We start from the raw sequence: 13,706 nt of genomic DNA, 5'->3' as shown, positions 1-13,706 counted from the left end.
GAGGCAGCGGCGCTGCCGGTGCCGGGTCAGGCATGACCGCCATGGGCAATCCTTACGCGACCATGCAACTCACCTCGCAGTATCAGTACTGCGCCGCGGAATTATCGTATCATCATGCGGGGCCAGCGGTCGCCGGAGGCGCGACCGCCACCGACCCCATGAGATCCCATCATCCGTGGTACGCGCCTACACCGTCGGCCACCAACGATCCCCGCTTCGCCAGTGAGTACTACTTTGTCTTTCCATCGTTTTACCGCGATTCTTGTCTGGTCGATGCGTCGCTTTCTTTTCCGTTTCTCGGGTTCGAGCCGCGTTCGCGCGTTGCTTCCTCCGAAAATACGTTGCAACGTCGGGTGTCTTGTAACGCGTAAGCGATCTCTTGTATAAAATCTCTTATATACGCGTAAGCGATCGAATTGGAAAGGAGCTGATCGATCGAGTTGGCGGACGTTCGCGGCAATTAGATTCTGACACGTCCGCGAACGCGCGCACCAAGAACAACGAGTTTCTTTCAAAGTCTCTCGTACGCGATCGTTTGCCGATTGATAATATCAACGTATCGATCGATATCGGCAAGTTGTGCGTGTTTGTCGTACGAATAAATTGTACAGGGCGGGATGTTCGACCGCGAGATTTATCGGTGGTTATCGTTCGTTGTCGTAACCGTCGAATATGCTTAAAAATAATAAATTAATATACAGCCTATATTCGCCGCACAGAGTGTAAATCGCAAAGTAAAATCGCGGACGAATACTCGCGATAAATGTTCGTCGATGACTCGATGGATAACTCGTGATAACGCGAGTTATTTATACGTTTATTTATACTGGTCGGCGGGCGAGGGGGAGTCGGAAAATTCAAATTAGTCCTCGTTCGACGGTTATGCGTAACGGCGACGTTGTTTTGCCCGGAGTCTATTTCTTCTTCTTACGTTACTCGCGTCCTAACTATCTCGATACTCCGAGGCGAAACAACAACTACCACTGTACTGCTACAATCCGCTACTATAAAATTTGTGCTATAAAATTGCTGTGTCGCTATAAAATCTTAGAATCTTTTTTATCGCTGGAATCGCGCGATTTCGCTGGTAACATCGATAGTACGTATCCTCGTTCCGATCGAAATCCGTGACCACCGTCGTTTTCGACTTGGTCGTCTGGAAAACATTCCGTAACGAACGTCGAGCTTTCCGTCGAACGCGAAAAGGAGAAGCCGCCGACTTGTACGCCGAAACGAAGAGCGGAGGAAAGACAAGAGCAAATAGATAGGCTTGGTTCTGCGAGAGCGGAAACGTCGTCTCGTGTGGGTAGGTTGCACGCGATCATCCCTTTCGCCATCCACGAGGCACGTCTGTCCCGCTTTTATTGGCCTCGTGTCTACCTTTGTTATTACTAGCTCGCACTTACGTCCATTTAGCCATCGACGAAGTATCGGACTCGTATTTCAAAGTCCACAACAGCCTGTCCGCCTTCCGTCACGTCGCGCGTCGTCTCGTAACACCGACTCGTGAATTCATCCGTCGCTCGTCGCTCCAAACGTTTCCACGTTTCCACGTATCCACCTTCTGGTCGACTGCCTGTCCCGTTAAATCTTCGGATTAACGATCTTCGAATATGCGATAACGCCGATCAACGATAACGATGATCGGATAAGCCGAATATTTCGAAAGTCGCGATTCAAACTTTTAAACGACGATTTTTGCTCCAACTTTGAAATTTCCCATTCTCCGAGCTTGACCATCGCGGTCGGCCGCTTCTCTCGAGTTCTCTCTCTCTCGATACTCGTCGTATCGCGAAAGTACCTTGACGCGCGTTTCCAGGACAAATCGAATCTGCATAGACAGTCGTACTCGCAGATAGCACGGTTGTTCAGGCTTCTCGCGTTTCACAGGCCGCTGAAGAAGATCGTCGGCCAACAAAGCTCGCGTCCTTCGGACTTGTGTCAACAGACGCTCTTCTCCTTGGATTTCTGTCGGCCGCACGCGCCACTCCGCTAGCCGCTAGAGAACGTATATCGATCCCTGGCCCCCAAAATGCGTGGCTACCGGACACTACCGGAGATTTTAGTTAAACAAATAAGCCTGAACGACCCTCGTCGCGCCAGGCGACGTTACTCAACGTACAGAACGTTTTCAAAATCAATTTCTCCCGATTTTCACGCGTTGCTACGCGTCTCTAAAGAAGAAGGCGAAAGACACGGTGAAACGTTCGATTTGAACGTCGATACTTGCTTCTTTGGCGATGTCCGAACGGGACGATAGTCGTCGCTTCCGCTCTCAGCTGGCTCGGATAAGATAGGGAAAACGATTCGTCGTTCACTGCTTGCTCTCTCTCTCTTTCGTCTCCTCCGATACATGGTCGTTAAGAGACATGGACGCTGGCAACTCGTTCTTAGGATTAATATCTTGCTTGCCTCGTTACTCGGAAAGAATAATATATACGAGCCATCTTGCGGATTAAACTTTGTTTACCAGTTTGTGGTAGCCTGAAATCGACGCTCGATCGAACCTAATCGCCTTTAAAAATAATTCACCGTTATAAAGTTACGCTTCGACTTTGTAACGACGAAGAGCAGGGTTTTTGTTTGTCCGTCACTATCGACGATACCGCGTAATTATCCGGTCGATCGACGCGCTCGACCGGCTGTTCAGAATCTTACCTAACGGAAGATTCGACTTCGGTGGCCAGGTAGAACACGTCAATTTGCTTAACGATATTCTTACGAGCTTGAGCGAGCGCGATCCACCCCCGTGTTCGCGCTTCGTTTCGTCGGAACGTTGAACCCGTCGTTCCTCTCCGGGCTTCCATTGTCCCGGCCCATCGTCCGCGTTTCATCGACGATAGTCTTGAAACTTTGTCGAAGGATTCGTAAACGGCTAGCATCGTTCGTTTCCATCGTGATGCTCGTAGTTTCATATCTTCGCAAGTTAGAAGATCTGGTATCGTTAATCGCGTCGCAAGTTTCTGCGTTTCGTCGCTGTTTCTTCTCTCTCTCTCTCTCTCTCTCTCTCTCTCTCTCTCTCTCAAGTATATTTCACGAAATCTCTGATTCTCGATTTGTCGACAGACGCTTCGCTCGGATCTCGCTCAAAGGCGCCACTCCGTCTTCGTTCGGCGATTCGTCGAACAGGACAGGAAACTCGATCGACGATTTACAATTCGATACGCGAAATATCGATCTACGTTCGGAGTGGTGCACGGTGGACGAGTTTCCATCGATTTTCCATCGTAACTGGATGCGTGGCGTCGCGTAAACAAATTCGGTCGGTGTTTGGTGTCTCGAGTGTGGTATTTCTTTCCCGAGGCGGGCACGGCCTGACAGCCTGAGAATACGTTCTCACAGACATAATAATAATTCGGGACTTCATCGTCGGACCTCCCGTGCTCCATGACGTAGCACTTTGCGCGGCTAAATCGCTCCTTTTGTCCTGGTCGAGACGCGTCCGTTCTTGACAGCTCTTCGCCAACTGACAAGGGATGGACTGCTCGTTGGGTTTCAGTAGCTCGAATTCAGAGGGCCGATCTTCGTTCTCCCTTCGCTCGCCTGTGGCTGGCTGCCTCTTCTCTCGCGGCATGTCTCGCGTGCCTCTCGTCTCCTCTTCGCGATCCTCCACGGATTCCAACGGGATAAATTATCTCGAACCGTCCTTCACGACGTAGGCCGACGGGCAACCGAACGTTCTTCGGCAATCGAGCACGCAACAATGCGCACCCAACATTCTCCTGTAATGGAAGATCGACCGAGAGAGTACCGCTGTACGACGAAAGCACGCGAGGAAGCAACGAAGAAACTATCGTCGTGTTCCGTGCCGCGCCAGGTTCCTACGGAACCGTCTTTCTCGTTCTATTTTATTTTTGTTTTTGTTTCTTTTTTCTATCTGATATAAAACAGGTATGGTAGAGCGATGTCCGACATAAAAATGATCGCGATGTAAAATATAAAAGCAATTGCGATCGCTTACTACGATAATTACTTTCCTTCGTATCGCTATTTTGTGTTCGACTTCAAATGCGAAAAAAAAAACAACGTATCGCCATTGATATTTTCGATGCTCTGTTATAGTCTCGCGGCTGATGGGCGCCGCGGCGGCGGGCGCCGGGACCAACATGGCCGGCTGCCCTGTGGGCCAGTCAATGGGCGACGTGACCAAGTCGTCGGGTATGGGAGTGGGCGTCGGCGTCGGCGTCGGTGTCGGCATGGGCGTCGGCGCCATGCAATTCCCCCACCTTCCCCAAAGACGAAAGCGTCGCGTTCTGTTCACTCAGCAGCAGGTTCACGAGCTCGAGAGGCGGTTCAAGCAGCAGAAATACCTGAGCGCGCCCGAACGGGAACACCTAGCCGCCCTAATTCACCTTACGCCCACTCAGGTACGTGTTAAATGTTTTCCTTCTTGGTTTGCCGTCGGCTATGCAGCGTGATCGCTGCACGATCCATCGGTTCTACGATCGATTTGCCATTCGACCTTCGATCCAAACGTGAAATTCTAAAAATTTAGTTCACCGATGCGTTTTCAATTTGAGAAGTTTGTCGGGACGATGAAAGTAGGTCTGCGAAAGAAAAGTAGACTGCGGTAGCGATTCTTTATCGTTACGTAGTAGGTAGATACTCGACGTACGTTCCGTAGCCTGTTTCGAACAGTCGCATCGGTCGCGCAAGCCCGTTTCCATCGCTTTAGCTACGTTACAAGCCACGTTTTCTCTGCGATCTTGTCGCCTCGACGAAAAAGATAAAATATCAATTTTTCGTTATCGTTCAAACAATCTTCTTATTGGTCGCTTTAAAATTTCGTCTTGCGGCGTAAATCATCAGCGATGCTTGCTACGCGTGACGTCCAACATGTCCAATTACAATGTAGCGACAACCGTCCATCCGTCATCCATCTCGATCTCGATCAGCCCGATCGGTCTAGCTGCTTCTGCTACCAGAATGCGATGCTTGAAATTCTGCACACACACGCTTACACGCCTACACGCTTACACGCTTACACGCTTACAGGCTTGCACACACGTACACGATGAGGATTAATTGCTGAGAGGAGATTAATTGCAGAGAGCAGGTGGTGGGTGTACGCGTGGGTGTATCTACGTCTCTCGGCCAATCGGATCGATCGACCTCAGGGGCGTTGGTTGCGTCGGAGTTGTTAGCCGGAAATGTCGAGGCGACTGCCGACGAATAGACGTTCGATTACAGCTATAAACGGGCTTCCGAACGCTCGAAAATTCCTGAAATTAGCCGATATGTTTCGAGCGGTATCGTTAAACCGTCAGGCCACTGTCTATCTATTTTAGTTGATGGAATTTAGGATAAATGTCGAGTACTTATGGCATTCCCATGATTCTGGACCGCTCTCGTCCTCGTTCTTTACTTTCTTCGTGTATTTTGTAGCAGATGCTTGGTATACCAAAGTGCAAACACGCTCTCGAGCATTGTTCTTGGTAGAATTTTTGAGGAAAGTAGATGTCGGCCATGTTTGAGCGATGTTCGACGCGTTAAAGTCGGACAATTTGACACGTCCGCTAACTTTAGCGGCGAGGCTGTTAAGCAAATCGTGGAGGACGATGCCAATACGTCGGAAATAGTCGTGGAAGAGGCGTGTTTGTTCGAAGAACGAAAAGTGGAATTCGACCAGGTAGAATCGTCGGCCAGAGCGTCGTTCCGACTCAACGGCATGTAAATATTATCTTAGGAAGCCGAAATTTTTCTCTATTGCCGGTTCTTGATCGCCACCGATTAAAGATGCGACGAGTCTCGCGAAAGTAAACGTAAACTGCTCCTTAAAAGTAAATTGCCTCGAAAGGCCATCAAAAATTAATTCTCCCGGCTAAACTGAACGCGCTAAAGCTTTTTCTATACACTAATTATTCGTTAAACGATACTGTTACGACGATATACTTTACTCCGTTACCTATTTGCTCCTTTGGCTTGTATTACTTCTTATTAAATTAAACTGCTGCTGTTCAGGATGTTTCCCATGTTCGTAATACTCGTATACGATATATATATATACATTTTAATGTGTTTAATTAGACCAATGTTGCTGTGGTTTCGTTCGTACACGGGCCGATTCGGTCGACTCGAGCGAATCGTTTCGGCGGTCGCCATTTAAAGCGGTCCGCCAGAATCAGATTTTAACGAGCAATCTTCATTGGGCAGACAGGTCTGCTCGGCACGATGCGGCAGTCTGGCAACAATAAATAATTGTTGCGCAGCTCATTGGTTGCATCCTGGTCGCTCGTCCCCTCGTTCAGTCTGCCGTTTTGTCTACCGCGCGTCTCTCCGTTCAATCCGCTTGTCGTTCATCCAGTACTTTCGACCTACGATCATTCATAAACGTCGTATCTCGAACGAACTTTCTGCCGGTAATTATCAACGACAAAAATGTAACAAAAGCGGCCAACTTACCATTTTCTCGATGTACGCGTAGCAAATATCAGGTTGTCGAGTATCGTATCAACGTAATGTTGTCCATCGTAGCATATAGCATCGACGTAGTAGCACGTTCTTTCGTAAAATGCTCGAGACGAGCTTCGTTCTCCAGAGTCTAAACGGGACTTTGTTCTACAAAAACTACTTCGTCTCCTCGTTCTTCTCTCCTCCCTTTTCTTTAACGACTCATCGTCGTCACCGTGGGCGTCGTCGCTATCGTCGTCATCGTTATCATCATCGTCGTCAAGCTCAAGCTCTATCCATTCTTTTCGCTAACTCGAAGAAGAGAATGGAAACGAGACTTTGAACGCAACCTATGCCGAGCGGAAGGTGCGCGCTCGCGCGTTGCTCCCTAAACCGGAAGTCGTCGGGGCTCCCCCGAGTCCGTGACTCGGCGAAATCTATGCGGAATCGAGCGCGGAAGTTCGCAAAGAGGGCTGATTGCAATCAGCCGCGGATTTTCGCGTGCTTTCGCCAGGGGCGAGTCCGCTGTTTTGCGCTCGCGCGCACCTAAGTTTCGATAACGAGTTTCGGACTCGATGGTACTCGGATCTCGCCCGAGCCGTGAATGCCGGCCATGAAGGCCAGCCTCGGAAACGGGACGCGGAAAGAGACGTTCGAAGGAGAGATAGCGAAGCAGAGAAAGAGATACGAAACGCGGCTGGGAGTTGATGGTTTTATATATGTACGCGTGTGTACACGTGTATACCTGTATATATTCTTACGTGTATGCGCACCTATATGTACATATATAGCGAACTCTTGAACTTCTGGGGACAAATAGAGACCAAACGAGCTCCCGGTTTGTCGTATATACGTGTAGATGTACCGTGTGTGTGTGTATCTGCGCCGCCACCCTGCGGTACCATCCACTTACGGCCACTCGAAGTCTACGTACGAAGTCGTGCTCTCCGTAGGTAGCCCACGATGGCTGCACGGGGAGACTAACGAATCATTATGTGAGAGCTCTGTGAATCTTACGTGCCCTCGCGCCGTCTCGAAAGCGATATTACACGAGGAAAGGTCGGAAGAAGTGGAGCATGGTCGCGTTGCTACGAGCGGCAGAAGCGTTTCTGCGAAGCGGAGACTCGTGTGGTGCTCGAATATTATCGGTAATTGTTGTTCCGATCGTCTGAGTTCTGTTGTTTGTTCTTCTTCTTCTTCTTCTTCTTCTTCTTCTTCTTCTTCTTCCTCTTCGAAAGATTCTATGAGGAATTTTTTGGATAAGTTTCATACGGAACCACGTACGATGTCTATCGCTTCTTTGAAGTGCTGTACAAACTCCGAGATTACGTTCTACTCCGTTCTGAAAGGAGATTGACGACATTCAGGTTACCTGCTCGTTTTGAAAACATATTACAGAAATACAGCTTCGTGTCATACGCGAAAAATGTATCTACCGAGGAAAATTCGGTATCACGGGTTCCGTTCGTGAAAATCTTTCTTATCGCGTGTTTACTTTCTTCCATTCGAAGACCATCTACAAAATCCTCGAATCAAAATTTCCGATACTCGATGCTCGATTAATCTACGGATAAATCTGTTTCCTTAGATCGAGATAATTTTTGCAAGCGAACTGCGACGTTTAAAGACAGCTGAAAATCCGTGAAAGCTTCCAAGTTACGTTCGAGGTAGTCGAGCCAAATGAGAAGACAGACGGAGATTTTTTCATCGCGAGAAAAGGCTATTGCGGACTCGACGGTCCTCGAGGAAGATTCTTTGGGACGCGATCGAGAATCGATACTGAATTAACGAGTCGAACGACGTAACGAACGGAAAGAAGATATACCGATCTGCGCTCTTCAAGACACTCGAGCCACGAGTTCGACGCGAGCACACTTTCGAGAGCTTGCGAAGAATCGAGAGATGCCAAAAAAAAAGAAAAAAAAAAATAGGAAGAAGGAAGGAGAAGCAAGCAGAAAAGAAAAAAAAAGGAATTTTCCGCCTGTCGTTTGCCCGATCGACGGGCCAAAGTGCCGCATCGATCGTTTCCGGGAGAACGTCACGCAAAATCGACCCCGTTTCGAGTAACGAGACGAGCACTCGACGAACGACGACGAGAAGCACCGATTCCTTTCTGCTCGTTCAGCTCGATGACGATGGATCCCGACGAGGAACACAACGATAGAGAATCTCGATCATTCTCTCGTTGTTGCGCCCGTTGTTTCCGTCACCATTTTGGTTTACGATTTCTTCGCGAATCTTAACCGAAAAACATAGCTTAGATTTCTCGCTGCCTTTCGATTTTTAAATCGCCAAAAATAGCGACCATCTTCTCCTTTTTTCATAACCGTAGCAGTTCTCCAGGAATATTACGTCGCTTCGCCTGAAATAAATTTACTCGTTTCCGGAATATCGAACGTTATCCACGAGACCCAAGAAACGGCGTTTAAAGAGGTGGTGTGACGCGTGAAAAGAGAAGATCTGCGATCCTGTCGATCATTTCGCCGAGGAATCGCCGAGGCGTTTCGCGTGTTTGCGCGACATTGAACTCGCATAGTCCTCTTCGGTGCTCCTCCTATTGGGGTTGCTGTGTAAAGTCGAAGAGGGTAGATTCGGTGGTAGGCAAACCCATTATTACGATTATCTCCGTGGTTGAATCGCAAGGCTCGTGCGCTAAGTTGTCACGGTTCGTTCGTACCTACCCCTTCTTCTTTTCACCCTCGTCTTCCTTTTTTCCCGGGCAAGCGTTTTTCCGACGAGAAATCTTCTTTGCTGAAAAATCCCCGTCCTCGTATCTTTGTTCATCTTTGTGTATCTTACTGCCGTAGAAAGATGCATTACACGCTTTTTTCTTTCCAACTGTAATTTCTTACGATAGAATAATATTCCATTATTTCGACCGAACCTATCGTTTCTTCCGACGATGAAACATCGATGTCTGTCTAGAACGTGGATATTCGGCTATCGATAGTCTCTCCACGTTGCAATTGCGTAATATTTGGACAGAAAACATTCGATCCAATTGATCCTGAAATTCGAACATTAAATTTACCGTGCTAGTCGACTTTTATGTCGTCAGATAAGGGACAATTTACGTAAGGACAAGATAAAATACCTTAAAAGCTTGAGCTATCCGTAAACAGTATTAAAGGCTCCTTCGATGGACGAGCAAATTTATAGCGAGCTTGGCCAGATCCGCCCCTTGCATGTGCATATAGAACCATCTAATATTCCTTTCTAATCTATACACAGCATGCAAAACGTTTATACAGGGTTGCTCGAAGGTGGAACAATATTTGCGAAGCAGCCTTCTCGTCAAATTTCCTTTCTTCCGTGACTAAAATATAAATAGAATCTTTGCGAAAAAGGACCAAAATTTCGAGTAATAAAAATACTCTTTCTCTTTTAATCTTTTGAGAGGATTTCGCGATGGCGCTTTTAAACTTTTTCGTTAGTTTATTTTTAAGAACATCGAACGCTCCTCGAATATAATCGTTTCGCGAGCTCGCATTTGCTTTACTTTCAAAGTATCCGTTTGCTTTGCAAAGTCCTTTTTACCAATGGATCAACTCTAAGACGATAAACGTAAATTGACCGCGATGCAAATGCTCTAGCAGCCAAAATCCCATTTTCAAGTTGGATGTTTACGTCGAAGCACCTTAACTCGACTGTCCCGGTATTCGACGCGACGCGACGCGACGTTCGAAACGTTTCATTCGCCGGTCGAAAGCCGTAGCAGAAGGAGCCAGTGGACGATCTGGCTGGCGCTAACAATAACGTCAATCGTCATTGTTCAAGAGGAAACAATGGAAGGCGAGCGGCGATTGTTTCGTCCACCGGTTTCGAGACTCGCGAATTCCGCACTTCGGTGATTTTTCATTAATCCGCGATCTCGCCTGAACTTCGCGGTTTCTATTAATTATTTAACTTTTGATCAGACTCGCCGCACGTTTTTTGCACTTTAATTAATGTCTCCCTCTTTCGCCATGCTCGCCAGCCGCGCGGCAGGCCGTCTAAATTCCCCTTGATATAAATTCTCTTCTTCTCTCTCTCTCTCTCTCTTCCTCTCTCCTTCATTTCCATCACGTTTCATTTTTTCTTTTTCCTTTCTCTTTCCTTTTTTTACTTCCTTCTAATTAACTTCTCTCTCCCGCACAGGTCGGTCTTTCGCGTTTTAACGAGCTTTAAACTCGTTGTAACTCACCGGGCATAATTTGCGGAGACCCGTTGCGCGGCCTCTCGCGATTAAATTGTTGCGATCAATTTCGTGCTTCGAATTGCTCGTTTAATTCGTCCACGTAGCGACCGATTAATTATGCATCCTGGATGACGTCGGTTTCTCGTGCCGTTTTTCTTCGTTCCCGTTTTCCTTGCTTGCTCCGTTTTTCTTCCTTTCTTGCTCCGCGATCGTCGGATAGGATATGACGGGTGGTTTGACCGAGAACTTGTCGCAGGCTGCTCTAAAGAGCATTATCGCACGTATCGAGTTCACGCGGTCTCGATTCTTGAATTATGTAACCGCGAAGACATAACAATACGCTATTTCATTTGGCAAAGCGATCCTAAAAAGCTTAGGAGTTTTAGGCGAGCGTCGAAGAAGCTAAAAGATTGATAATAAATGCTAGAAAAGAATGTAGTTGTATGAAATATGTTCGAGAGAGGTTGATAGCATTCGGTAGGCATCTTTCGTTCGAATCCGATACCGATCGACCATTCGAAATTTCGAGCTTAAAAAAGGGGTGAAATCCAGAATGTAACTGAGAAAGAACGAGATAAGCAGCCTGGAGGGACATAGTGAAAAAGAGAAAAAGAGAGAGGAAGGCGGGCCAGAGGGAGTGTAATTTGCCTCTAATGCGGCACTCGACGAAGCAGCTGGCTCTCCTCTTCTCCATTCGCCGGTCGGCCGCAACCGGTAACAGTAGTGATAATAATAACAATACCGGCAACAATGCCAGGAGTGGCCAGCCATTGTAACAATGGGGAGACTGCACTTGGAGTAACAATGCGAGCGCAAAATGGAGGGACGCATCTGTGTGTCCCGCGCCAAGGAGACACGGGGAGTAGGGGATGATGCGACGAAGAGGAAGAAGAGAGTGAGGGGGAGAGAGAGAGAGAGAGAGGGGGGGGGGACAGCGTCGTCCCAAAGACGGGAAACGGATCGTCGACTGGACGAAACACCCGTGGAAAAGTGTCAGCCGTGAAAATTTTCTCGCCACGAAAGTTTTCGACAACCGCGAGTAAAGCTGTTTACGTGCTGGTATCGCTGCGTCGACCCTGCATCTTGGCACAAGAAATTAATTAACAAGAAAACAGCTAATGTGTCTGGCCTGCGATTTCCATTAAAAACTATTTAATATTGTTGTTCGTGACGATTAAAGTTCCTCTTTTATTTCAAAGACGTTGCTCGAATTAGGTGACTAGTCTAGATTTGTTGAGATTTCCAGCAGATATTTACGAGCTACGTAGTCGAGAAACGGAGATCTTTTACTTAACATATCACCGCAAAGATGTACCTTTTTTAGGGGGGGGGGGGGGGGGGGGGGAGGGGGGGGGGGGGGGGGGGGGGGACAGCGTCGTCCCAAAGACGGGAAACGGATCGTCGACTGGACGAAACACCCGTGGAAAAGTGTCAGCCGTGAAAATTTTCTCGCCACGAAAGTTTTCGACAACCGCGAGTAAAGCTGTTTACGTGCTGGTATCGCTGCGTCGACCCTGCATCTTGGCACAAGAAATTAATTAACAAGAAAACAGCTAATGTGTCTGGCCTGCGATTTCCATTAAAAACTATTTAATATTGTTGTTCGTGACGATTAAAGTTCCTCTTTTATTTCAAAGACGTTGCTCGAATTAGGTGACTAGTCTAGATTTGTTGAGATTTCCAGCAGATATTTACGAGCTACGTAGTCGAGAAACGGAGATCTTTTACTTAACATATCACCGCAAAGATGTACCTTTTTTAGGTTCTATGTTCGAAGATATCGGAAGTGATCTTGAAGGATCGAGGCGGGCATGCGCGCGTTCCACGCGTGAAATTCCTTTGGTGACGAAATGCGTGCGGTTAATTGGACGTCGTGGAACGCGTGCGCGTATCTCTCGAGTGCACTCACGGCTCCCTCGCATAATAACGCACGCATGAATATGTCGTCGGCTTTTGCGGCCGCCCCCGCGTCATACCGCGCCATCGCCACGCACACCGGCAGCGTGTGGCCGGCGTAATTGCGTTCCTCTCTTTTTCCTCGTCTTCCCATGGAACCTACAGGTCACTGCAAAAGTCGGCGATCGGTTACAAACACTTGAGGTAGCAGCGTCGACGACCTGAGAAAAGAACGGATCTGTATAAGTCTATTAGACACGTAGAAACGTGTTAAAGAAGAAGCGTCGTTATTTGACACGCAACGACCGATCTTGACTAGCTTAATTTACCAATCGATTTTGGTCAAGGTAACGGCCGAGTTGGCAGATCTTAAGTGACATTTGTTGGCATCGAAACGACGATAGATCCATAAATCCCTGCAACTTTTTAAACTTTTGATACGGTATTTAAAGGAATATTAACGTGCTTCGAAAATCTGTCTGTAAAAATCTTAGATTAGAAGAGGTTACGTTGTAAGGTAGTGATATTAACGGAATGCTAGAAATTATACCTACGTTTGTTTTCTACGTTTCTACTTGTACGACGAAACCTCGCATAAATGGTGCATTGATCGCAACGGAAAGGATTCCGCTAGTGTTTCTAAGCAGTCTCTCCAGCTGTTTGAAAATAATCGGCAACAATTGTTCTCCCAATGCGGACAGACCTACGCGATACAGCCGTCGTCTTATGAGTTTTTCGCCGTGTTTGCGTCAATTATCGCGGCGAAGAGGCAGCTTTACGAGTGTATTGTAAATACACTCGAACGTGCCTGTCGCGTAATACGCCACCAATTTCTTTTTGCGCTACGCGTACCGTAGAACTGCGCGGACCCGTTCTTTTGTAATCCCGCTGCACCTCCGGGACGGTATGCGAGGGTGCATACATTTTGAACCGCAAACATCCGCTTCCCAGGCTATTGGATCATCCCTGCCGTGAAACGACGAAGAAATTAGAGGGCGGAAAAGTGCGATCACGAGCGAAAAGGCTGGTCCAATGGTCCTCGCGATTTCATCAAATCTTCTTCTTTAAATTGTTTAGACATTTGTAAATGCAATTGATCGGATACAATTCTCTCTCTCTTTCTCTCTCTCTCTCTCTCTCTCTTTCCCTGTAAAGTATTCTGAGATTAAAAAAATCATCCTTTCCAATATTCAAAGTGTGTGAACACAAAAGTTACATATTTTGGAGAAATTTAAAGCATGTA

At 47.4% G+C, this 13,706-nt stretch overlaps 1 protein-coding gene across 1 annotated transcript in view; it reads left to right on the top strand.

Annotated features, from left to right (window-relative positions):
- The window catches only part of LOC100749050 (homeobox protein Nkx-2.4-like), a 30,038-nt gene that overhangs the window by 767 nt on the left and 15,565 nt on the right, over positions 1–13,706 (top strand). The window contains exons 2-3 of the mRNA XM_012385214.3: positions 1–222; positions 4,063–4,367. The exon at positions 1–222 is cut by the window's left edge and continues 32 nt beyond it. Coding sequence (XP_012240637.1) covers positions 1–222; positions 4,063–4,367 — 527 coding nt within the window. The remainder of the gene's footprint in view (positions 223–4,062; positions 4,368–13,706) is intronic.

The sequence above is a fragment of the Bombus impatiens genome, unplaced genomic scaffold (genome assembly GCF_000188095.3).
Source record: "Bombus impatiens unplaced genomic scaffold, BIMP_2.2 scf_0318, whole genome shotgun sequence".
NCBI lineage: Eukaryota > Metazoa > Arthropoda > Insecta > Hymenoptera > Apidae > Bombus > Bombus impatiens.
Note: the sequence above shows the minus strand (reverse complement) of the source record. Positions and strands in the feature narration are given on the sequence as shown.